The sequence below is a fragment of the Chamaea fasciata genome, unplaced genomic scaffold, assembly GCF_029207755.1.
Source record: "Chamaea fasciata isolate MVZ Bird 193981 ecotype frontalis unplaced genomic scaffold, bChaFas1.0.hap1 SCAF_8, whole genome shotgun sequence".
In the NCBI taxonomy this organism is placed as follows: Eukaryota; Metazoa; Chordata; class Aves; order Passeriformes; family Sylviidae; genus Chamaea; species Chamaea fasciata.
In genome coordinates, this window is record NW_027094093.1 from 14,674,273 (window position 1) to 14,699,956 (window position 25,684).

The window sequence follows — 25,684 nt, forward strand, 5'->3', positions numbered from 1 at the left end:
CATTCCTGGCAATATGCACTCCTTAAGCACCATGAAGGTGCCTTCTCACTTGTGCTTTTATACAAATCCAGAGTTCATTACCTTCACAACGAACTGTGTGAAGGCTGTTCTGGTTTTGGCTGGGGGGTTGGAGGGATTGGGTTTTGGTTTCTAATGTTGTTTTGTTTAAGCAATGAACCTTACCACAATTTGGAGTTATGGATGTTGAAACTGTAGATAACAAGACATTACAACAGAGAAACTACCCGTTATTTCTGTGACAGGACTTGGCTCTGGTGACAGCTGAAAGCTCTCCCTTTCCCAGACTAAGGATTAAGTATTGCCTTTGATGAAGACAAGCAGAAGCACCACACATCATGGGGTACCACATGGCACAGACAGCCCACACCTGTAGGTTGTAGCAGTAACTGTACCTATAGAGCTGCTTCCTCTTGCCACTTTTGCCAGCGCTGCCGGGGTCCACGCGGTCCTGGTCGAGGCAGAGCCAGGCGTTGAAGGAGAAGGCGGAGCCGGGCCAGCGGTGGATGGCGGGCAGGGCGATGCCGGCCATGCTGTGGTGCAGGTTGAAGTACTGCAGGGCGCTGGCCAGGCCCGGCTTCCGCGCCATGGCCAGCAGCGCGCGCAGCACCGGCACCACGTACGGGTGAGCGCCCCGCGGCTCCTCCGGCCGCAGCAGCCGCACCAGCTGCAGCAGCTCCTCTGAGCCCATGGACTGGCTCCCCAGGGAGCTCAGCAGGGCAATCAGGTTCTCTGCACAAGTGCAGTGGAGCACCGAGTGGGAATTGAGGGTCTCGATGATACGGATGACCATGTTTGCGTTGACACATGTGGCACGGCTCTGTCTGTCAATACAGCAGATTCGCCTCAACCAGTTAGAGATGAAAATCTGCAGCTCGTGTGATTCTAGTTCTGGAAGCCACTGGATGAGCAGCAATAAGGGCTGGACATTACTAATGCCTAGTATCCCAACAGCCATGTGGTCACCTTCAACAGCCTGAAAAACAGCAGGAAACTCAGACATGAAATACAATAAGACAGGGCCAGAAGTATTGTTGAAAGCATTTCTGCTCCAAAGTAAGCACAGCTCACCATATTCATGAGTTCTTCCAGCAATTCCCGTGATGGCTGACCCAGTGATTTCAGTACCTCATATATGTGTGCATACCCAATCCTCTCCTTGAAGACCTCCTGAGGATAAAAATTCCAGTCTCACTAACAAATAAAACGGACAAAACCTGCTTGTCTACTGCAGCAGGTAGACAAGCAACTTTTCATATTAATTGAGACAACTTAATGCAGTATTAGACAAATAATAATTAGAATGTAATAATTACAGGTTAGAAATCTAATTTTGATAACCGGTTCATTCTACTGTCTCTAGAACGCTGCAGGTGAGAAGCATATAACTGCAGCACACAGATAAATAGAAGTTCAAAGTTTTATTTTATTTACTCCCTATAAAAGAATATAACTACTTTGGTATAAGCCAAATGTTAATAATATCACACAAAGAATAAATAGCTTCATTTGTCATCTCTTTAGTGCAAACTATTGCATGAAATGTTTACACTGAAACACAGAAGTATTCAAATATTAATCTTTCAGTAAAAGATTTTCCTAGACCAGATTAAAAACCACCTGTCCTAAACACTTAAAAAAATTAGAGAAGTGTTCCAAGGAAGTTTTCCTGAAAACTAATTGTTTTTACACAAAAAAAAAAATCAACCAGCAAAGTTCAAATGGTAGTATCCACTCATGCTTTAATTATTAAACAGCCAACACATCATATACATCATATGGAATGGATATTCTTCTCCTGGCTATAGCCTGGGCAGAAATTTCTTTTATTTTTTTAAGAATAAATCTTCTAGCAGAAGTGAGGTGGTGACTTAGGTAAACATAAAAAGAAAAAATACATATGTTGCAGTAGAAATACAGTTGAAAACTCTGAACTGTTGTGAATCCCAGCTAGTCCCCACTTCCAACATACAACTCTCCCCAGGCTTTCCAGAGTCAGTGGAGAAATAGGCTTTTTCACTAATGCTCTGCAGATGCATAACAGCTCCTGTTATCTCTCCCTTAAGGTGTACTGCAAGTAGCAACAAATAAATAATTCCCACTCTTCCTTTATCCTCCAGTGTACAGACACATCCCTTTAACTGTGCCAAGTCAAGGGAATCATTCAGCCAAGGGTTAAATTTAATGAACTCAGCAATCCAGGAATAAATATACTATTTTTCCATGGGCTAAGCTTCCAGCCAGAATCACAAACTAACCACAACCTATCCATTTACCAAATCACAAGAATAACTACCAAGGAAGGGCACAGGGCAATGGCATGACCACCATGTGGACAGCAAGGCTGTCCTGGCTTAGATTAAAGCCATGCAAAACTACAACACAAACAGTTCCCAGAGAATTCCTGCAAATACCCAGTAAGTCTATCCTGTATCTCCATGGCACAACTAACAATGTACTTCCTTTACAAAGATTCCAACTGCCATCATACCCAGATCTTCCAGTTTTGGCAGAAAGATGATTCAGTGTCCAGCCATTAGACACATAGAAAGGGATAAGGAATGCTAATCAGCTATTCCTATCTGGCACAAATGCGTGACCACGATCGGCTCATCTCCACTAGCAAGACCTACCAAGGTATTGCGATAAAAACACTAACTGGAAACAAGATCAAGAAACTGCAAATAGCCCTCTGCATAGACACTGTTACCTTTGCAGCTGGAGACTTGTGCATTACTGCTGTGAGGGCTTGAATGGTTGATACTGCCAAGGAGTCCAGGTGACCCTGAAACACCTGAAAGGAGCAGGTACAGAAGGCATTTACAAACGTGCAAAGACAGCTCAGCTCCAAAATCTGTGCCATGCCCTCCTGCCAGGAGGGAAACCAAGAGTTTGGTAACATGCTTCAAAATCATTTTGCCATCAGTCCAAACTTCAAACCCCACAGCCTACAAGGAATTACATCACAGCGCACAACTAACCACAGACTTCAAGAGGAGAGAAGCATTCGCAACACAAACTGCACCTCAAATATTCTGATGGACAAACAGGTTTTCCTCATGCGTCTAATGGACAACCTCAAGAGGGAGGGAGGAAAACAATCCAGAAATCTCTTGCAGCGTGTGTGTGCGCTGCTAGAAAATCAGCATCAGCAGCTCATATAAAGGGACTTATTTTCCATCCAAGGCCCTGCAAACCAGTGCAGCACCTCCAAAGTGTAAGAGATAAGTCACACCAGCACAGCTAGGTGGCTGCCTCACCCATTGCCTCATTGCATTGATTCAACACTTCTCTCTCCAATTTAAGTAATCTTTTGAGGGGTTTTTTCTATAATTCTTGTTTACATTGATATTTCTATGATGGTTTTAAGAACAAAAATGTTGGAGCACTCTTTTGCATCCATCAGTGAACCTAATTAGCAACACTGTGCAAACAAACACACTGTTTCATCATCTCAAATATTATGTGCACCTCAGACATATTTTGAAAGTGAAATGTCAAGAATCAGAAGACTATTAGATGTGAAGAAACATTTACATGCTGTTAGTGTTGTGCTGTGTCCAAAAAAGCCAAAGCTACTAGTTAAAAATCACAATTTGTAAATAAACATCCCTTGTATTCAGCATTTTTTTACATTTTTTAATCAGAACAAATAATTCTACTATAAAATTAATACAAAAATTTGTATTTGAAACTTTCCACAGTATTTGGGAAAAGAGAAGCAACAGGCTATTCCTACCTCCCTGATTCAGCCTGTCCATTGTTTTGTGAACATCTGTTCTTGATGACAAGCAAAGAATCAGGACATCAAACAATCATTGAGATTCACAAACAAGGCCCCAAATCCAAGACACCACAGTGCTGAGACAAAGAGCAAAAAAGAGGAAAAGGAGGGGAAAAAGAATCACCACCAGGTTGAGAGAATTAATTTGGATCCCATTCATGTACTTCACCTTTTCCTTAACAGAAGAATAACTGATCCTCATTCTATTGCTAATATCTGGAGTTTGAAGCAGATGAATAAAACATAGGCTGAATTCAATCTGTTTTTCAGAAAAATCATTTTCCAGAGACAGAAAATGCTGATCTGTGCAGCATTGTAAGTTCATTTTGCTGCAGAAGGCTTAAGGAGGATGGTTAAGGTGAAGCACAGGAATCAATTTTCCTGTGATTGTGTCTTGACTTCAATTGAAGCAAAGTACAGTTTAGGTAGGTACCTGGTCCTCATTCATTTCTGTCAGAAATTTGTTGGTAAGGTCTTTCTCATTCTTGTCTGCCACTTTATTGTTAGCATTTAAAAACAGCTGTTAGAAACAGAGACAAGAATAATGGAAATAATTTCATTAAACAGTTACCTGCAGCCAAATCTGTGGAGGCTGCCTTAGATTTGTGCTCCACATACAAATACAAAAAAGGGGGGAAAAAAAAGGAAAAAAAAAAAAGCTTTCTCACACTGGTAGGACAATTGTCCATCAGTATTAGTCTTCTGTTAATTCTTAAAATACTGAAGATTACACTGTATTTTTGCTAAAGAGTAATTACTTTTTTTTCCCCAAAAAAATAAATGAAAATATGTAATCACTGAGACAAAGAGATTTATCTGGAATTTATACTCGTCTCTGGCTTAGCAACTGTGATTTCATTCACAATATGCAACATGACAGAGTTCTAAGAAATTTACTTGTAAGAAATAAAGACAAGAGTGGGGCATTAACAAGGAAATGGACACAGATATTTCACCATTTTCCACTTATGTTTCACCCTAGGTGAAAGCTGAAGATACTTAGAATATTTTCATCTTCAAACAGCACAGTAGCAGAATTTCTGGGGCACACAGTCTTTGGGACAGGAAGAAGGGCAAAATATCTCTGCCATCATCCTAAGAATCAGACAGGTTGCAAATAGCTTTAAATCAAACATACACCTATACTGCATCTTCAGCTAAAGAGCTGTTCTGTGTTCAGTAGCTAAATTCCTAGTCAGTACCTGAATTTGACAGTTTCAAACTCACCCAAATTCATAATCAATTGCAGTCAATTTTCGTGCCAAATTTAGTTGTAACATAATCAGAACTAAAATTTACTTCCTTCTGTTTTAAGATTCTGTTGAGGCATTAAAAAAAAACCTGATGAAAATGTTTTAGAAGTTCCTTAAAAAAAAAACACTTTCCTTTAGGGGAAAAAACCAAAGCATTTCTTTTCCCCCCCACACACACATTTTGTCCCATTATCTCCTAGCTTAGTCTCCCTGAAGAGGAACAACCTGAGAAATCGACTTCCATAAATCAGGGCAAAACAAAGGACAACACTCAAGATATTACTTTGACTTACATAGGTGTGAAAGCACATCGTTAGAAACACTTTGAAAGGTACATCACAGTTAAGAGCACTTAACAATGCAGAGTAACTATAACATACCTCAGACTAGCATACATTAGCAAGAATAAGAACATTAAACAAAAGCAAATGCAGACAATGCATAAATAAAAGAGTCCAAACTTTTGGTATGAGTTACTTCATTTCTCATAAGGCATGTGAAAAGGAAAAATAGATTTCTTTTTACAATGTCTACAAGGCTTTAATTTTTCCATTTTAAAGCTGTTCAAAAAACATATTTTTCTTTTAATCAGACTCACTGTTAGAGGTCATTGTGCTTTGCTCGAAGAAGACTGACCTCTGAGACAGTTAAATAGATGAGAAAAGATTCAGCACGGACAAACCAGTTCGTTAAACGACACTCAGTACAGAATAAGCATTTCCTGATAGCTCTAAATTACAGTCCCTCGTTTTGGCTATCACTGGCAAAAAGTGACATTCAGATCATCAAAACTTAACCAAGCAGTTTTGAAAAGCTTTTGTGTAGATCTCGAACCCTAAAGCATAGTTAAGGAAAAACAGTTTGCCCATGAGCCTTAAAACCAGCAAATACGGGGGGAAAAAGGATTTACATCTTAGAAGATTGTTATACTGCAAATGACTAGGAAGTATGAGTAGAAACACAGCCTTGAACACTCCAAATTCTATGGGATATCTATGGCAGAAATAGTGGTATGGATTTCCTTTACCCCTCCTTTCCATAGAAATGACTTGCATTTCAGGTTTGCAGAAGATCCAATAGCTTCCTGAGCTTCAGATATGTGTATGGACTCTCATGCTCTCTGCAGAGATGCAGAACATGCTTTCCACACACGGCTTGCTTAGGAACCCAGTAGCAATTTTCACAAATGAAGGAATAAAATCTCGAACTAGGGTCTCCACCTCCAGATAATAAGGAGAAATCCTAATTCCACAGCTAAACCAATCTTTGCTCTTTGGCTTTGAAAAAGAATGGAGACACAGTATATTTGGAAGTACAAATATACTGCAACACCTGCCCTGACTCTGTCTCTCCCACTTCTCATCCGTGGGGGTATTTTGCCCGCGAAAGGCTAAAAAAGTACACTGTGTACCAAACTGGCAGCACTGATCTCTAAACAACACGGTGATATGTGAGAATGCATCCCTGGAAAAAACCTTAAAACAGCATATCTTGTAACATACTGACAGGCAGAATAAAAATAAAAACAGCAAGCTGCAAGAAAAAATAGAGCAGCTGTTCCTGCTTTCTTTAATTCCACCACTTGTTTATGAGGCAGGAACACAGCTAAGAGGCTCCAGGAAGAGGTAAACATCACGCTGTTGATGATATTAGAAGAAACTAAAAAAGGAGTTTCTTATAGAGTACAAGGTTAGTTCAAAAATAGGCAGATTCCTAAACACAGGAAAAGAATGGAAAGGTCAAACAACGTATTTGCAGGAGGAGATCATAAAACTACAGACTATTCAAAACACTTCAAGTCAGTTGGCATTCTGTCACTGATTATAATTACAATTAGAACATAATCCAAACACATTCATTTTTAATGCATCATTGCACTGAAATACATTCTAATCCAGAATCTAAATGGATTAGAAACCAATTGGACACTGTAGCTAGCATTAAATTATCTAGTATCAGAAGAGATCAAAAGAGCTATGTCACTAACACTGCACAAAAAGAGAAATAAAATAGTGCAGACAGTTACGTCATATCTCTGTTCTTTCACACAGGGAAAAACGGTATCAGTGCAATCAGTGGAAGTCTGCAAATTATGACCATTTGTGGTTGAGATGAAAACCCTAAATCCTATGTAGAAAAGAAAAAATTGAGGAACATTTTTAACAGCTCGAGCTCAAGTTTTATGTCAGCCACACACAGTTTGAAACACTTACTGCGGCACACCAGAAAGATTTTTTTTAATGGAAAACCATTCCTCTGAAATTAGAATTCAGACCTCCATCTGGCAGCAGTTGTTAAGTGACTTCCTAGCAATCCAGTGATAGAAAATGAAAGAAACAAAACCAAAAAAAAACACAAACCCCACAACAAAAACCCAAATAAAAAGGCAGGGGTGATTGATTTTTTTAATCAGACATACTGTTAGAGGTCATTGTGCTTAGCTCAAAGTCTCCCATCTGAGAGATTTTTACAGGAAAGAAAAGATTCAGCAGAGATTCAAAGATACAGCACCGTAACAGATTTTAGAGACTGAGCAGGGTCTGTAAAGATATTTTGCTCAGGATTCAAAGTAAGTATTCATTGCTTTAACTACCAGACAGACACAAGACCCCTCGACTTCATTAGTAATAACACAAGGCAGGTTTTGTTAAAAATACGCTGATAAGGGGGAGCTTACCTTGCAGTTCTGCAACAGTCGAATGAGATGCTCAAAGCAGTTACTGTTAAGGAAAATTGCCTGCAGAACAGGCCTATCTGTGCAGTCTAACATGGCTGTGATGGTATCTATAAAATTAAAACAGAACTGGCATTAAAGACAAAACACTTCCCAAATCCATCAAGCATTTTTTCCTGCACATTCCATAATACACAACAGGAAAAAATTAGACAAATTATATGCTCTGCATTTTTGATCAAGTATTATATGCATTTTAAGAACAAATCACTAGGCCTAAAGCTAAACATTTTGACACTGTAAAAATTCCCACATAGCCTAATATTATGGAGAAATTTCAGCTAATGAATATCTTTGATTGCTTTGGGGCTATGTTTCAAGTCACTGCCAATTGTGAGTACATAAGCAGCATTACTGGTTTTTGTACAGCACATGAACGCTTGTTTCCTCAACAAGGAATTACTCTACATTCTACAGCAGCCTTATACTGTTAGCATTCTCCATGGCCACAGTACTATTCCTCAGTTTTCTTGGAAGTATGGGAAAAGAAACACCTTCATTTCCCACACTGAACATCAAAATGGAAAATCTCAAATCCCTGAATTCTAACCCAAAAACTTCTACCCAACTCTTTCAGACTACTACTTTTGGCCAATATTTACAGCAATGCCATTTGAAAATCAAACTACCAAAAACCAGCACCACATGGCTATTTTATTACTGAACAGTTTTATTCTGCAATTGCTAAGGTTCTTTTAAGTGTCACTTCTTGCTTAGCAAAGTTCTTCTCTTTTAATGGAGACGTTCAGTCTATGAACCTTGACACTCTGGTTAAATGGCAGCAATCTGATATGGTTTCTTCTACTTTTTTATGAGTAAATGACTGAACAAGAAAGATCTAAGAAGAAAGGTTAGAAAATTTTCAGTTGCTTGGCCAAGTCAATATTTTTTCCTTCAGGGTTATTGTCAAGAACATTTGAAGGAACTGTGTACTCACTCAGCATTTGGATCTGCAGTGCTATGAATCTGCTCTCCCACTGCCTGCATCGCCTTGGATTAGGTAAGGCTGAATGGTCTGAATTAAGCAACTTGAAATAGTTCTCCAATATTGTACTTGTCTCGACCTGGCGCTGGTCAGAACTGCTGGTTAGGAGGATATGGACAACTTCTGTCAGGCACTTTAGAGTCAGCTCTGCCTTCCTGCTCACTTCCTCAGGGTTTCTGTCATCCCAGTTGTCACAGTCTGCTAAAACACGCATCAAGACTTCCATGGTGGCAGGAGATACTGCTTGAAGAGCATTCCTCTGAAACCCATTAAGGCAAAAAAAAAAATTATTATGAAAAATAAATTTAGAAGAATTTAATCCTCTTCAAACCAGTTGCTTCTTATCTGAACCATGCAATATGCATTATTACACCTACTAATGCTGTGTCGTTGGTTAATAACTAAGAAACATTCTATTTGGATTATGCAGATGGCTACAAATTAAATGCATCCCATCTTGTTTACTTAAATAGGCTCTCTTTTACAAAGAGAATGCTTATATAGAAAAGGAAATATAATTTAAATACTTGTTACAAATTTCTTATAAGGCAGCTGTGATAAACTGCTAATTTGAGGCAAACCTTCGCCTGAGTATTCATTTTAGATTATGAGATTCACAATACTTCAGAACATGTGGAAAGAACACAATAATTAGCAAACGTTTGCCTGGGCCCTGAATGGATTTTCCTCATCTTTCTTCCTGGGGCCTGACTGCATAGGTGGTGTGGTGAGGTTTGAGAAGCCCTGTCAGGGATTCCTTGCCCTCAGTAGGGAGCTGCATTCAAGTTTTGGCTGTCAACCCTTTCCTTGTTTGATCTACACCTCAGCCATGGCCATGCCAGGCTATGTCATGTCTTGAACCTGATCCACTGACTTGACTGCAGCTTGACCGTAGCCCTGCTCATGGCTGTGGATAGGGCTGGCAACCGCTGGCCACTTGACTAACTCCAGTTATCACCCTGACTCTGATGCTCTGACCAGACTTCCTGGCTTGACTTTAGGCTTTATCACCACAGACTAACATCAAATTGTCTAGTGGGCTGGGCTGGTTGATCCTGGTTCCAGCCAGCACAGCTGCTCCCATCACTGTCTGGGTATAGTGAGATGGCACCCTTTGCCAGTCAGGTCAACTGCTGCTGGTCATCCTGCTCAGACTCTACTTACCTTCTGGGATGGAGCAGAGCCTGGCTTTGCAGCTCCCTGACAACCTTTAAAAACACTCTCTGTTCAAGATCATCAGAAGCAGCAGCTGCTTGTGACCAGACTAAGGAGGACATTACAGAAGTCAGGTGAGAAAGTGGATGTTGGCTTTGCTGCTGATGAATATCCTCTTGTCCTCATATTCATTCAAAGACTTTAAACAGCTTCCAAGCTGTAAAGACCCCATGCCTCCTACTGAAAAGTTTCACCTTTGCAGGTGGAAATTCCTAATCTAGTTACATATATTTTTTTTTTTTAAATATCACAGTAAGTGCACGTGAACATGTAGTTGCTCCAAACCACAAACTTCTATGGTTACTTGAAATCGGGACCCAGCTTTTAGCATGTACGTATTATTGCCCAGAATGATCCCAAAGTTCCTAACACAAAAAGAATTAATCATGGTTAATAAATTCTTCTCATTTCCAAGTTATGGAGTATTAAAAAGTCTTAAACAAGGAACAAGCATTTGGAGATTTCAGCAGCTGAAAAGTTTAGAGTATCCTTACCTGACCACCAGCCACAATAGCTCCAAAGAGATGCAGCAGGCAACATTTTAGGCTTTCCTTGAGATGTTCACTTTCTTGAAAGCATTCTGATTAAATAAAAAGGAGATTTTCCTCAAAAAAAACCCCACCAACAAATAATAAAAAACCCCTCCTCTATTCCCTGTCATCATACAAATTTTAAAAAAATTCAACTGCATCATCTCCACTTAGTTTTATACAACTCAGACACAAACATGCGAATTCCAGCATTATCAAAGTAACACAACATTACCACATTTACCAGGAATTCACAGGGCCACACCTTCAGCTTGCATAAACTTCCCATGCCAGCTGACAAGACTATAGACACACAACTTTTGCTCTTGATTCATAATGTAAAAATGAGTCCATTTTGTCCATGCTAATGAGAAATAGAAGGACATTCTAACACACAACCAGTTATCAAGCATGACAAAGTTCAGAGAAACTTTGGCATGAAAAGCCTGGTGCCACATGCAGTGCAGGTAGCTCAAAATAACACTCCCTGAGCTTGCTGACTTTAATACCAGAGAATCCTGTGCAGATCTGTAACCATTCTAGCAGTAATTTCTTTAATGACAACTATCCTGCATCTCTTCTCTTGCCATATGCAATAGAAATTAGTCCCAGACAGCCTCAGGAACTTCTCCTAGCAAGAGATACAGCCTGGATGTTGTTGTTACAGCAATTACACTAGACCTAACACAGCAGCAAGAAACTACAAACGATTCTCTTTGGAAATACCACTTATTGGCAAATAAGATTTCTGACTATCTACTGATTGTCTAAGCCTGTTTTAAAAGAGGATTGCTGAGCTATCTTTCCAATCTTTTCTCCAAACAGAACAAAGATTACTTAGATGATCACACTGTTAGTGAGCTACTACCATCACTCCTTGACTTACAGCCACTGGATCTTTGTGGAACCTCAGACAAATTGAAAAGAGCAGTACCTAGCAGACTGTGAATAAATCGTTAGACTGAGTAGACTGAAACCACCCCCCCCTCAAATTAGTCCTGGCATGGCACATGCTCAGCAATTTCTTACTCTGTCCTTTCTGCCAGCTGGCCAACAAGCAGATGAGTAGCTGCTGGCTAATTAGCACACTTTAGCTCAGTCCACTATGAGATATTTAAGAGACTTAGGAGAAGCCACAGGACAATGCACTGAATGGAAAGAACCTACAGATGACATTCCTCAGGAGCAGCCTTTAGAGTGGGTTCCCAGGGCTCTGGCAGTGTTGATAAGGGCATTTTAGTGGCAGCAACAATTTGGTCTTTTTGGCAACTATCCTATTTTTGGACACAGCAATGGAATCTCAAGGAACAGGAGCTATGAATCAAACCTAGAAAAATCAAATTCATAAATGCTAGCACTCCACGAATAAAACCTTTTTTTTTTCATTTTCAACTAAAACTAAGTTAACGGATAGATGCAAAAAGGGCTGATATCAGTCCTTCACTGCCCATCCCTCCAGCTTAATGGCAAAATAGTGATGATCAGAGCAAAGAACAAGTACAAAAAACAAGCAACCAAAGTAACCCATTTCATTCAGCCTCAGAAAGCAAGTAAAGGACTTCTACACTATCAGGCATGCTTAGGAGAAAGTCAGTTGGGCTCACAAAATTCATTCCTCTAAAGAAAACTAGTTTTTAACAGGCTGTTAAGCAATACTTACGGTAAAAGAAAGGGACAAATTCAACAGTGAGGGAAGCTGGTTTATATTTCTGTCTGCTCCTTTCAACTGTACTAAGGAAACGTCTGAAATCACATTAAAAACATACACCAAAGAAATCAGACATGATATCTTTGTTTATGAATTACTTATTAATTTATGACTTATAATATGAAATTATAATATGACATGGTATAAAAAGCTGCCATAAATCAGGAGTTATCTTTTGCCTCCAGGATGAAAAAGAATAGTGAAGTAGTACTTCATCCTGAAAACATGAATCACAGCTAATCCCCTATTCAGTCTGCACCTAAAAATACTGAACATTTTACAAAATGGTTTAGTTAAAAAAATAAAATAAAAAAGCCAGCAATCTCTTCTTTAGTCCATGCTTATTGTACTTAGGCTGGAGGGAATACACAATCAAATTAAAAGGATGCCATTCTACTGACACTTATAAACTTATTTTCAAAGATGTAACTCATCTACAATACCTCAATGACTTCAATACCGTCTTTTGCCCTAATTCAAGCAGGTCTGCCCACCACATTGCTTTTGGCTTCTTTGCTCTACTAGTTTAGCAAAATGGCCAGTTTTTGGAAGGAGAACGTAATGTAAGCACCTTCGTGGTGATTTGTTGAAACAAATTACTTCTTAATATCCTCAAATTTAATTTACTTTTAACCTTTACATTAACAGTAAAAATATTGTAATTTTTGAAAGTAATTTAAGTCATACCCAGTTTGAGAAATCGTACCATGTTTCTGCAGCGTGACTTTTGATTCATGGTTAAAGCTCTCACAAACCACTGTATTTACAATGCTAGTCCACACATACCCTGCAATTCGCTGCCTCCAGTTTCGATACGGATCATACAGACTTTCACAGAAAGCCAGTGCATGTCTCACAAATTCTTCTATGGGGGTCTGATCCTCCACTTCTTTTTCTTTAGTTTTGCTTTTCAACTGAGGAGAAAAAGAAAGCTATGGTCAAAAAATTTCCAGAAGTTGAAAACCAGTCTTGATCTCCCCCAGAACAGTTCTGAGCCTACAAACTGTTCTCCACACAACACTATTACTGAAAGAGCAGATCAGATAAAAAGGAGCAGGAGGTATCAGATGGCAGAAATCCAGACAAGAATTATTAACCACGTACCTGCTGAATGTACAATGTAGTCATGGTGATAACATGGTTAATGTATGAACACATCCCAATCTCTTCCACATTAGCCAAATTCCTGTGAAGACAACATAAAAACCACAGACTGTACACAGTGTACCATTTGAAGCTAGTTCAAACAATGTTTGTTCTAGCATTCTGTCTACATTCATACAAAAGGATACCAGCATTTTAAAAATACTCTCCAAAAGACTGCACATACTTCAATGTTTATTTTCGTCACCGTTAGAGAGCCCACAAGTTTTCATCTAACAGGAAGAAAGATTCAAGTCACTCTGCTACAGGCCAATTCCATCTGGAATTTGGGGTTTCAGAGGTTAAGCAGATTCCCAGGATACCCTAAATAGAAAGCTCAGGAATGGCATCTGATAACAAAGACAGCAACTTCCACTTTACTAGTTCATACACTTTCTAAAACTTTTGGAAATGTAATACCTAGAAACATTTACCCACTTTAAATTCTCTGGAGCCAAACAAACACCTAATAAATTATTTTAGAAAATAAAGCAACAACAACTAAGAATTTCTCCGTTTTGAAGTTAGAAAGATCAGATACCAAAGTGATGATGTAGGAGAACTTTTCAGCAAGTAAAGGTAACACCAGTTTGTACTTCAGAAACACATTACCACCATCCACTCAGCTTATATTCAATATTCCAGGATACTTAAACACTGCGACACAGCTCTTTGTATAGTTTCAGAGGTAAGGCAATTAAAAAATGCTGCTTCAAACACTCCTCAGTAAAGGAGATTTGCTATTAGATTTTATCCCCTTCTTCTCTCTAAAAGCATTTTGTAACAGCAAACTGAAGAAACAGCGAGGAACAGATCCCTAAAAACAGTTTATTCAGTTGTGTCCACAGAATTACACTATCGGACAGAAGTTTCAGAAGGAAATCAGCTGCATGAGTAGTGTAATAATAAATTTCACAAGCTGCTTATGGAATTATAAGCATGTTAAGAATGTGAAACAGTTCTTCCTGTACAATTCTCTAAAGTTATTTCATAGCTAACACTTGCTAGAGTGCACATTTTCTTTTAAAAGTATTTCTTATATGAGGTACATTGTATCTTGAATTCCCATAGATTTATCTTCCACAGCTACAAGGAATTTAATGTTTAATCCCCTTTTATTCCTACTGCAAACATTATTGCTTAGATGATTGCATTGCTCCCCTCTCTCTCTTTTATTCCCTCTGCCTTTATTTTGAAGATTGTGAGAAGTGTCATTTCTCTGTATCTACTGGAAGGTATCAAATCCCATCACATGCATCATAAAAATCTTTATTTATAGGCTGCATCAAGATTTCTTAGACAAAACAATAGCTTTGCTGAAGTAACAATTAGAACAAATACCTGCAAAGGATGATAAAGAATTTGACAAGTAAAAGTGACAGAGTCTGCTGCTGCTCTTCCAGGCCATCTGACATTTTCTGGACACACTGTAGCAGCTGGAGCCTGAGGACCTGAAGAATGTTATCAGGAAGCAGCGATATCCCTGGCGGAATGTCATCCACCCTAATGACAAAAGACAGACACAGAATTGTTAATCATACAAATGCCAATTGATTTCCATGTACTCATGTAGTGTTCCAGTGAAGTTCTGTGGGAAAGGTCACCCAACTGACACATCAACAACATTTCCTAATGAACCACAAGGAAATCTCTGGTGGCAATACACCAGCCTGAGCTTTCTTTTACTCAGCAATGAACTACATTAAAACGAAAAAAGTTTTAAAGTTCATTAAGTGGCTTCCTAAATATCCTCCTCCATGCAATGAGCTGCCTTAATTCCCACAAAGAAATTGCATGATCTTCATCATGTAAACAGGTGGCCTGTGAAATCCCCCGGGACAGCCACAGTGGAATGAAACATGAAAACAAAACATATTTGGAAGAACATTTTCAACTTTCTAGTGAAGATTAAAAGTGTCCAAATAAATGAGATGCCAATTATTACATAGTTTTTATTACATAGCTATTGAATACCAATACAGTTGGTATTCATCCACAGTGAACCTCACGTCGTTCTTACATAAATTTCAAAAAGCCATACAAAATTTTCTTTTGCCTATTGTTTTCTGCAAATGAAAACATTTTTAGAAATACACCAGTGAGAATCAAGACATGAAGAAAAGAATGGGTTTATTTGTGGTTTGATTTTTTTTTTCCAGTGACCCAAAACTAAATGAGAAAATGACCCAGGAATACCCATAAGGAAACTCATTTCACTAACAGTATAGAAATCTACAGATCCGTAAGAACATTTTTGGGATGAAAACTGTTTATCCATTGTTCACATGCTAAAAAACAGTTAGCCTTTGGCAGCAGCTTTTTACCTTGGCATATCTTCTATAAACTCTACGCAGGAAAAGGAAGACACAGGCAAGAGCCTTACAGCTTACAAAAGCCTTCAACATAACCAAAGCCAGAGGAAACGTACAACAAAAAAAATTCAGCGAGCTCAAAACCTCACTAATATGACTGCTGCATGTGTTGCATCTATGCAAGACCAAAAAAAAAAAAATAATAAAGTTTAGAAATGCAGTGACTAACCCTATACAACATGATCACTATTATTTGAGGAAAACGGGGAACAATCCATTGTTTAGCTTCTAATTTTGAAAAGGAAGCCTTTATAGGCAGGAAGATCAGAGATCCAGTTCAGTAAAACACCTAGACAGGTATAAGTGACAGAAAGCTCCAACGTCCTAGAAAACAAATGTTACCTATACTTATACAGACAACCAACTATTGTTCATTCGCTTGCCTCTTCACACAGCTGTGCAATTTGCTTTTCAGATTGTGGAATCAAGGGATTCAGAGAGTTGTAAGACAAATTTTATAGCCTGGGCTGTAAACTGATAGCAACACTAAGCACAAACTTAGAGCAACTGCTTTTTTTTCAACACAAATGCCAAGAAAGAAATTCTAATTTCTGTGATAGCCACTTCACCCCTCAAGATGCTGGCAGATCCACACTCTTTGGAACTACCAGTATGGTTTCTCATAATGTGATAATTCAGATTCTGATAATTCCCTCTCAGTATTAGGAAAACCACAATTTTTGACAGCTGAAATCATATCATCAGAAGTTAATTCCCTAAAATGGCCAACAAGTCTTTTTCAGTAAGATCATGAAATGCTTTACAAGAGAGCAAACAGCATACCCTTCATGCCTCACATCCCAGAGAATGTTTTCTTTGCAGTAGATGCCTGTGTGTTGCACAACCCATGAGAATTTGGGAGCAATGTATGAGACTGGCCTGAGAAATCCTAATTGGCATTACACAAAATGAACACACTATGGAGTATATAAATAAATGTAAATATTTATAAGTAATCAAGCCTGTTTTCGCCCCAGAGCAAATTATTACTATACCACCAAAAAACTCTTTGATTTAAAAGAAAGATTTAAATTTGTTGACATGTAGTACTAATTCTTCCCAATCAGACTCTCTGTTTAAAGTAAGTACTTCAAAAGGAATAAAAAAAAAATTAATATAAAAAAACATACCCTACCTGACATTGTTATTTGACTGCTAGTACTCTACCTCAAAAATATGAGGAAGAACTTGACACATTTGGGATCTTTTTATTTATAATTTCCTCAGTATGTTAACATGGTTATGCTGCCATGTAAACTATGTCAGGTGTCTGAAAGGGAACTGAACCACCCCCCATTGTATGCACCTATTCCAGCTCAAACACACACCGGGAACTCTCCTCCGCCAGTGGAAAGCACTTGGGAACAAACTGCTGTAGTAAACCAGGCTTTACTACCACCATGTAATCAGCATTTCTATCATGATTTCTGCACCATTTTTATTTGGATTTGAAGTCAGCAAGTTCATAAAATACAGTTTCTATGGCACTCTGCATGAGCTTCTTTAAGCTCCTTTGCTCAAGATCATGCAAACCAAAAGCAGAAAATAATTATGACAACACATCGGAGGCCTTTGTTATTTTTAAAAGTATTGAATCAAAAGACTATTCCTCTCCAAGGAGGAGAAAAAATCCTCGTACCAGCTGGTAAAGATTTTTTCCTTTTTATGGTAAATACATATGACATGGATACATGTTTTGAGGGAAATTACAGACAGGTGTGCTGGTCTTTCGTGCTCAGTGATCAAACCATTAGCATAGTTATATTCACCTTTTCAGCAAAATCATTAATAACATCATCAACGAGCCATTTCATACAGAGTAGAGGCATCTCTTTCATACAAAGATAGGGATAGAACTGAAGATGCTTAAGCCTGTAAGCTGCATAACTGTATAAGCTCTACTTATACAGTCAAATCATATCGGATACACACACACTATATTTAGAGGGTTCCTAATTCTGTACTGCTTAGCATCTTTCACATTTTCAAAGCAGACTTCAGGAAATTAGATATCCTAATTTATAGAAAAAAAACCAACAAACTCTTATGAGTTAAATCAGCAAGTGACAGTACTAATTAAGAGCTCTACTTTCAGGAAGGAAAAAACCCAAACCCAAACCTGTAATAGAACCTTTACATTTCTTAACTGGTATTTTCTTGGTTGCTAAAAAACCCCACATATGTTTTAGGTTGACACAAAATTCCATATCTGTCTTCCAAAAGGTTAGTTGTGTCCAGCAATCTGTACTAGCCTTCTCCCTAAACAGTTTCTCATTATTTTCTGGCATTAGCCCTTCACTACACAAGGTCTCACAGGCATATAGCAGTAAAACATACCAAGATTTATAGAAGGAAAAAAAGAAAAAAATATTGGTGCAGTCAGTTTCTCATTTTAGCGAGCATCATACATTTTTTAAGACCAACAGACAGAATTAGTTGTCTAATAAGGAATCCAGTTCAAATAAAAAATAATAGAGTGAGTCCACAGGGTCCTGTGGCCCCTGGAGTCACTGGAAATCAGCATTTGGCAGTTCCACACTGACCTACTTTTCTTTTCCACGGGCCCAGTACTACTGTTTTCACAATGTAAAGGCCTGCAATACAAATTGACAAAGCCCAAAAATATGCCACTTTTCACATGCCTGATTATATCACAAATGCAAGTATGGGCAGAAACTGCAGCTCTTTGTTAATTCTAGTACCTGATCACCATGGGGTTTTTTAATGCAGACATAAAAGCACAGGAACGATCTGCCTTCATCCCTATGTTGTTTAGATGCTTTTTCTTTACATCTGTTACACAAACGAGTCTAAATCCACATGGTTCTATTCTTCCAGACTAAATCACTAATCCTGTCATTAAGCTCAGAAAAACACACATTATTTTACACTCACTAAAGCCACTATTTATCACAATGAAGACGCTGCTACTGTTCTGCATAACTAACCTTTATGTCGAAGAAAAAAAACCCATCATGAAAACTATGGACACATACACTAAAAACCACTTGAACTCAGAGTACAAAAAATTTTAAAAAACTTAAAAATCAAAGTACCAAGACATTTTTCTCTTCCAGTGTTCACATTTCAATACTAAATAGTATGTTAAAGATAACCTGTGTCAAAGGACAAACTTTTTTTCCTTAACTAAACGTAATAAGATGCATTTTTGACACTACAAAGGAATAAATTTTCAGAGAGAGCACAGAATGAACTTGAAGGTCTTGCTTACTGGTAATTGCACTATATATTTTGCATTCATATAGGCATTATGAGGGAAATTTTAATACAAGAAGCTGGAATGTCCAGGTTTTATTTGCTGAGATCCATTTGCAGTATTCTTAATTTCCTTGTAACAGTTGAGGCTATCACTTGCACTTCAAACAGGATCTGATCCAAAGCCCATTAAATAATTTCCATTGATTTCAACAGGGCTTGGAATGCAGCCATCATGCAAGGAGCACCCTTCTTTGCTTTCAAACATCATTAGTGCTATCAGCTATAATACTGACACCAGTTCTCATGAAGTCTGAATCCTTTAACATTTGTTTTTTCTTAAAATCCCTAGTTCATCCAAGCACCTCAAAAGCAAGAGAAATCATCCAATGTCAATGTTTTCATTCAATGCCAATCATCCAATTCAAGTTTTTACTCCTCATTTTCAAAGTTAGACATGAAAACACAATCATGGTAACACAGCAGATAGATTTAAAATACTAAATATAAAACTCTGAAATCAGGCTCCAAAGACCCTCGTGATTATAAGGGGGAGCTTTTGGTCACCAACATGAGGGACATCAGCAATACTCTTACCCTGAAGTCTTCATGGATACAAGGAAATCACTCTCCAGTCTATAACTGGCACATCTTTTAATTTTTAAATGTTTTCAGCTAAAATACCCAAATCATTCATTGAGGATTTAATTCATCCTTAATATTAAAGCAACTCCTGAAATAAAATTACAAACTCTTTACCTACATCTTGCTTCTCATCTGTCACTGCTGATGCAGATAGTAAGCACTATTTCGTATGCAGCATTTAATGAATACTCATTCAAAAAATTATGAGGAACACATGGAATAACAAATATACTTCTATGAGCAAGAACAAGAAGTACTCATGCCAATTTCCTAATATAATGCAAATACCAGTATTTGCCCAGTTTCATCATTCCCAACCCAACCTGACCTTCAAATGAACAGGAGCGCCACTTGACAACTAAAACACTCTCTTTTGTTCAAAGGCAGCACTGCCATTGAACAAGACTGGGCTCTCAGTCAGGTCTGTTTCAGATATCAGGGAAAGATGAACAGGTCTGTAATTTTACATACCTTGTTGGCAGCTTCTCAAAGTCCACATCCAGAAACTGTTCATAGCTAGACACAAAACTATCCAACCAGAGCTTCAGATAATCTGGATCTTTCTGTAAAATGGAAGAGAAAATTAGGTCAAGGTCATCTATCAACAACTCTGTAATACTGCCTCAAATAAAAAGCTTCTATTTAATGTATTTCCACTGGAAGAAAGGAAGGAATACACATTTTTTAGAACCAAAAGAAAAAACAACTACCTGTGTACTTTGAAACTTTCAGCCACATGGTGCTGATGGGACATTTTTGCTCTATTAATTAGGTTATGTGTCTCCTCTTCTTGGCACCAGTGTTGACCAAAGCATTTTAGCTTTTCCCCTCACGAACAACCTTAACTTACTCTGCAGAGTCATCCATACCAGCTTTACATTTACTAGAATGTGTTCTAGTCTAGGTACCATAGGTACTAGCACACAACAGTCCTTGTGGCTAATAAAATTAAGAACCCTAACAGCAAGCTTAATCACAAAATAATTTTCTTTTTGCTTCACTCATAGGTCAATATGGCAGATAACAACAGATTAGAGACAGATGGTGTTCATAAAGACAATGCAGAAACTGTGACTTGCATACTAGATAGTTATAAAACAGATAGAAAATTGTATTTAAGCTTCCTAGTTGTTCCCAGTAAAGCACTAAGACTGTGTTTGTGACCAGCAGTCCCTCAGGGCTGGACACTGCCCCAGGAACAAGGACAGATATTAGACCACTGCAAACCACACAGGGAAATTCGGTCAAAATATGCATTTGAGGTAGTCTCATTTTAGAAGTCAAGCTGCTCAATTTTCAAAAATAAGTTGCCAGCCCATAGCTAACATATTACTCTGCCAGGACTGTGCAGTCCTGTCCATTAACACACACGCACACAGTCCCACATTCTATGCTACAAATAATCTTCAAAAGAGTTTTAAAATTTTTGCCTGAAGTATTTGAGATTACAAACGATTTCTGAATCCACACCATAATTTATAACATTTTGCAGAAATTTAAAACATTTTTCTTCATCATTTTCCCTCTGTATCTCCTCCCTTCTGTTTGTTGCCTATACATTACCATAAATGTTCCCAAATAAGATGTTTCCCTGTAGAGTTAAGATCAAAGAGCAAACAGTGATTATCTCTAACACACACTCTCTTCTTCATTGCACACACACTGCAATGTCAGTGTAAAAGAAAGTCAACAAGAAAGACTGACAGATACTGACAGAGAGGCTACCTACAAAAGAGCCCTCTTTTTTAAAAAGAGAAAAAAACAAACAAAACAAAGTTTTAAAAAATGCACACAAACAAAACAACCTCAGAACAAAATAAACACATAAATCCAGAACTTCAAGTGGTGCAAAGCTCTTCTCAGAGCATCTTTCCACAGCAAGTGCAAGAGTTATAAAGCATGGAAATGCCCCTCTCATTCTAGACTTGACCCTTCTCTGTGTCCCCCAAAACCACTCTCAACTCAAGCAAGAAGTGCCACAAACATCCAGACACAATTACTTCACTATCACTGTTAATTATATATAAAATGTGTTCATAAAACCCTCAGCTAGATACATATCTTATCTGACTATTTGCTTCTGCTGACTTCATGGCATTTTCTTGTTCACTTTTCCTAATTGTCTTATTTTCCCTTCTTCTCCTTAATTCCTAATCTCTCCCTCCTTCATAGTCTGTCTTCTCCTCATCTCTGCTTTTATTCACTTTTCAATTATTGAAGTAATCACTCCCTTTCTTTTTCTGTAAAAAATTTGTCAAAACAGCACTATGTTCTGTAAGTGTAGTGTAGCCTTGTTCTCATGTTTAATATACATTGAACTACCAAACAGTTATCTTAAACACACCTACCAACTGTCCTCAACAGGAGACTGCAAAACACAGAATGAAGGAAGTGGTTGAGATAAAGAATCATTTCAAGGTTTCCAAGCTACTGGTTTAAGCTTGGAAATCTCCAAGTTTGAACCAACAGAGTTCGTTGGATTATCACAAGTAAGTGAGTATAGAATACACATTTCTCAGGTTCAGACATCAAACATATTGAAAATCAACCCAAAAGTTAGACAAGAAGTAAGACTTGCCTAAAAGAATGATTTAGAAGTAGTAGAAGACGCTGTCTTCGGACAGCCCAGCTTTTCAAAAATGTTCACATATTTAAAGTTTTAACTTTCCTGTATTTCACAGCAAGTAATTTTGGCTGCAAGCAAGCTATTTCACAGGATCATAAAGACAAGGAAAACCGGGATACCAGTTTAGTAATTACAATACAGCTCAAGTGACAAAGGACAAGTAATTAACAGAAATGTTGCCATATCCATGTGTACATGCCTCTGATGATAATGGCCATATACATGTGCAAAAACTGAATGTATGTGACTTTTTCCCTGGTGAACAAACTGCTTCTTCGTTGGCATAAGAAACTTCTCCTTGAAATCCAACAAGAAATACTAGATTGATTCTATCCACAGTCCCAAATTAAAATTGTTTGTTGACACAGCTCAGGCTCATTGCTAGTTGTTTAAAGTAAACTTGTGTAAAAAACCTGTTTTTCTTGGTAGCCATGAAAGGAGATGTGCAAATAACAACATTATCTGACTTAAAATTGCTTTAACAAAAGTCAAGGATGAGAAAAGGGGAAGGGTAGGGTAAAAGACAAATTTAAAATAAATGCCTGCTTGCTCCTTTTAAATGATATAGCCTAAATCAGTTCAAAGCTTCTTTATCTTTGAATTACAGCGCCCTTGCAAAGGTATCAGTACAGACTGGGAATAAGAGAACACAGGCAGACAAAATATGCAAGAAATAGCACTTATACAGATGGCAGGAGTAAACCACATGTTCTGAAACAGCCATAAGTTTTTTCCCTACCTGTAGAGCACACACTGCTCGATTTGCTTTGCCAGTAGAACACCTCCCAGTGCTGGTAAAAACTAACTACAGTACTGTTTGATCATTCCCTGCAGCACACTATTCAACCTCACTCCCTTCTATCTCAATCCCCTGCCAGTCAATTAATAATGTAATATTCCAAGTTGTAAAAATAATCAGATTTGATATCAAAATACCAGGTAGCACTACTGGTACATGCCAGTAGAAAACAGTTGATGCAATAGTTGACTCAGAGTCAAATATAGAGATTTCCATCCAAGCAACAGCACTAACTCAAAACCACTTGGACAAAATTTCTTTTTAAAAAATCATGAAGGCACAAAAGTAAACAAGATCACTTAGCAACATGCGAAACACCAAGAAATAGATCTCCATTATACACCAGCTAACAGAGGCATGCCTCCTTTCCAAAAAGGAACAAAAATGAAGACCTGTGAAGCAGAAGTTCATTCCAGAAAAAAGTGACAAAATATTTACCAGAAGGGCTACAATTAAGATACATAAGTGATTTCAAAAATGTTAGAAGTTATAAGCAGCTTTCAAACTTCGGATCTGGCCCAGGTTTTCTCTTTTCTTTATTAGCAGCAATCTTTACAGATCCTGGGCACCACTCTCCTGTTGAAAGCTGCAAGAAATCTACATTTTACTGAAGCAGTTTTAAGAAAGGAAACTGAAAATGGTAAATGTTACCCTTGGTAAAGTACATGTAAATGTCCTAAAACACAGCTAAATACATACAACCTTTCTGAAGGCCTGCCTATGTGAGTCAGATGCATCTGACATTCTTCCAAACCAAAGGCATCATAGATTAGGAGAAACAAAGTCTTTTTACAGTGGTTTAAAATTCCAAGTTCATAATAAAACCCGGCAGTAATAACAGGTATCAGCTGTTTTGCTTACACTGTGATTTTATGTACAATGCAATTCTCCTACCCAGCATCTTTATCTTGAACTGAACTTTTTCTTGAGGTCAGCTGTTCCCACTTAATCTGGAGCTTAAATTTGGCGGAATGAAAAAAGAAAAAGAATGTATTTCTGCTAAGCTCTCCCCCCACTCACCTTTTCAACTATCTTCTATGTTCCCACAACAGAAGTGGTAAACCACATAAACAGTAGAATGCAAATTATCCCTACTTTAACATGAATACATTTGTGTTCTCCAATGCCAGATCAACTCTCCAAGCCAGGACATGTCTCAATGTGACAAATATTTGTTATTATGTGTCAGAAGAGAGCATCCCATGGGATCCATGCTGCTACTGAGGGCGGTAAATCACTGAACTGCAACCTCAGCTCCACCTGATTCACTCTAAGTTGCGAGCTACTACATTAAATCTGTGGTCCTCCTAAGGGAGCAGCAGAACACCAGAACAAAGCACCATAAATACGCCGAAGCCTTGGTACCAGTAGGAGCAGCAAAACCAATGGAATGTATTTCCCCTCCTTCCCCTCTAACAAAAATTACCCTTTTGTTATCATTCTGCAGACAGGTAGTTGGAGGCTGTATGTCAGAAAACAGCTTCAAATTGTTTTCTGTGGTGCCGGCTGAAGATGCACTTTTAAAGCACAGTTTACAAAGCAACGTGTGCTTTGATAACACACCACAAGGCTAAACTGTGATAAACCAATGTGAGGACTGGGATTCATTTCCAGCCTCACCACACACACTCTGCAGACACGTCCTATGAAACCAGCAAGAAATCAGAAAGGACAATTTTGATTTGTACAGCAGCAGTAAAAGCAAGAAGAAGCTTATAAGTGGTAATAAAATGCCTTTCACCAGTTACAACTTTCCAGTTACTACAAGATAAGAAATATTGTTCTCTGAAACCTTAAAGCCTCCTAAGTTACAAGCCTAAGCTTTTCATTTATTTACCTGAAACCTGCCTAGCTTTTGTGGAGGACAAATTTATGGAACTTATTTGAATAATTAACATATAGAAACTGCATGCCTTAAAACTTCTGGAAGATAATTTCCCCATGGCTTGAACTCCAAGAAGGTAAAATCCAACTTAAGTCAGCCATTTCTCTTCATAGTAATAAACAGAAACAACCAGAGTTTAAAGAAGGTTATCTTAAAAGTGCCATTTTAAGAAAAGTGAAAAACCTATGAAAAAAACCCTGAAAAACAAAATAAAGACCCCAGGAGCATAAAAGTTCACTTGTTGATAGCCACAAGTTTGCAGAGGCTAAACTTAAGCCTCTGAGCTCGGCCCATTGTAATGAAGGCCTGTGAAAGTGCTGTAGCAAGTGCCATAGCAGTCACTCACCTGCCCTAATGAAAAATAAGCCGCTGGTGCCTATTAAATCAAATGTAGCTCGGAGCACCTGAAAGTGGAAATACTTCCTTGTTCCTTCCCTAAATGCCTCTTGTTTTCATTAAAAAAGCAAACAAATAACCCAACCCGGCACAATGACACCCCACCCTTCAGGCCTCCATTTCCCTGAGATCCTCTTGGTGCAGTAAGAGTCACTACAGCTCTTTACACTTAAAAAACCCCAAAAAACAACACTGCCTGGCCTGAGCGGTGGATTGTTCCTAAAAGGTACTGAAAATAACCTCAAAAAACACTCAAAACCATAGCAGGCTAAACCTATCTCCCATGAACCAGCCAGAGGAAGGTTAGTTTGTTTTGGTTTTTTTTTTCCCCAACATAATTAGTACAATACTAGAAAGAAAAACAACATTTGCTAA

The 25,684-nt window shown here is 38.2% G+C and overlaps 1 protein-coding gene across 3 annotated transcripts in view; it reads right to left on the reverse strand.

Annotated features, from left to right (window-relative positions):
- The window catches only part of NBEAL1 (neurobeachin like 1), a 77,572-nt gene that overhangs the window by 41,642 nt on the left and 10,246 nt on the right, over window positions 1-25,684 (reverse strand). For 2 of the 3 annotated variants that reach the window (XM_066189784.1, XM_066189783.1), the window contains exons 3-14: window positions 20,075-20,166; window positions 14,712-14,873; window positions 13,332-13,413; window positions 13,014-13,141; window positions 12,180-12,262; window positions 10,484-10,569; window positions 8,727-9,033; window positions 7,733-7,839; window positions 4,236-4,322; window positions 2,729-2,812; window positions 1,090-1,188; window positions 414-994 (exon numbers count right to left, since the gene is read on the reverse strand). In XM_066189784.1, coding sequence (XP_066045881.1) covers window positions 414-994; window positions 1,090-1,188; window positions 2,729-2,812; window positions 4,236-4,322; window positions 7,733-7,839; window positions 8,727-9,033; window positions 10,484-10,569; window positions 12,180-12,262; window positions 13,014-13,141; window positions 13,332-13,413; window positions 14,712-14,873; window positions 20,075-20,166 — 1,898 coding nt within the window. The remainder of the gene's footprint in view (window positions 1-413; window positions 995-1,089; window positions 1,189-2,728; window positions 2,813-4,235; window positions 4,323-7,732; window positions 7,840-8,726; window positions 9,034-10,483; window positions 10,570-12,179; window positions 12,263-13,013; window positions 13,142-13,331; window positions 13,414-14,711; window positions 14,874-20,074; window positions 20,167-25,684) is intronic. The other variant, XM_066189785.1, reaches the window with a different exon arrangement.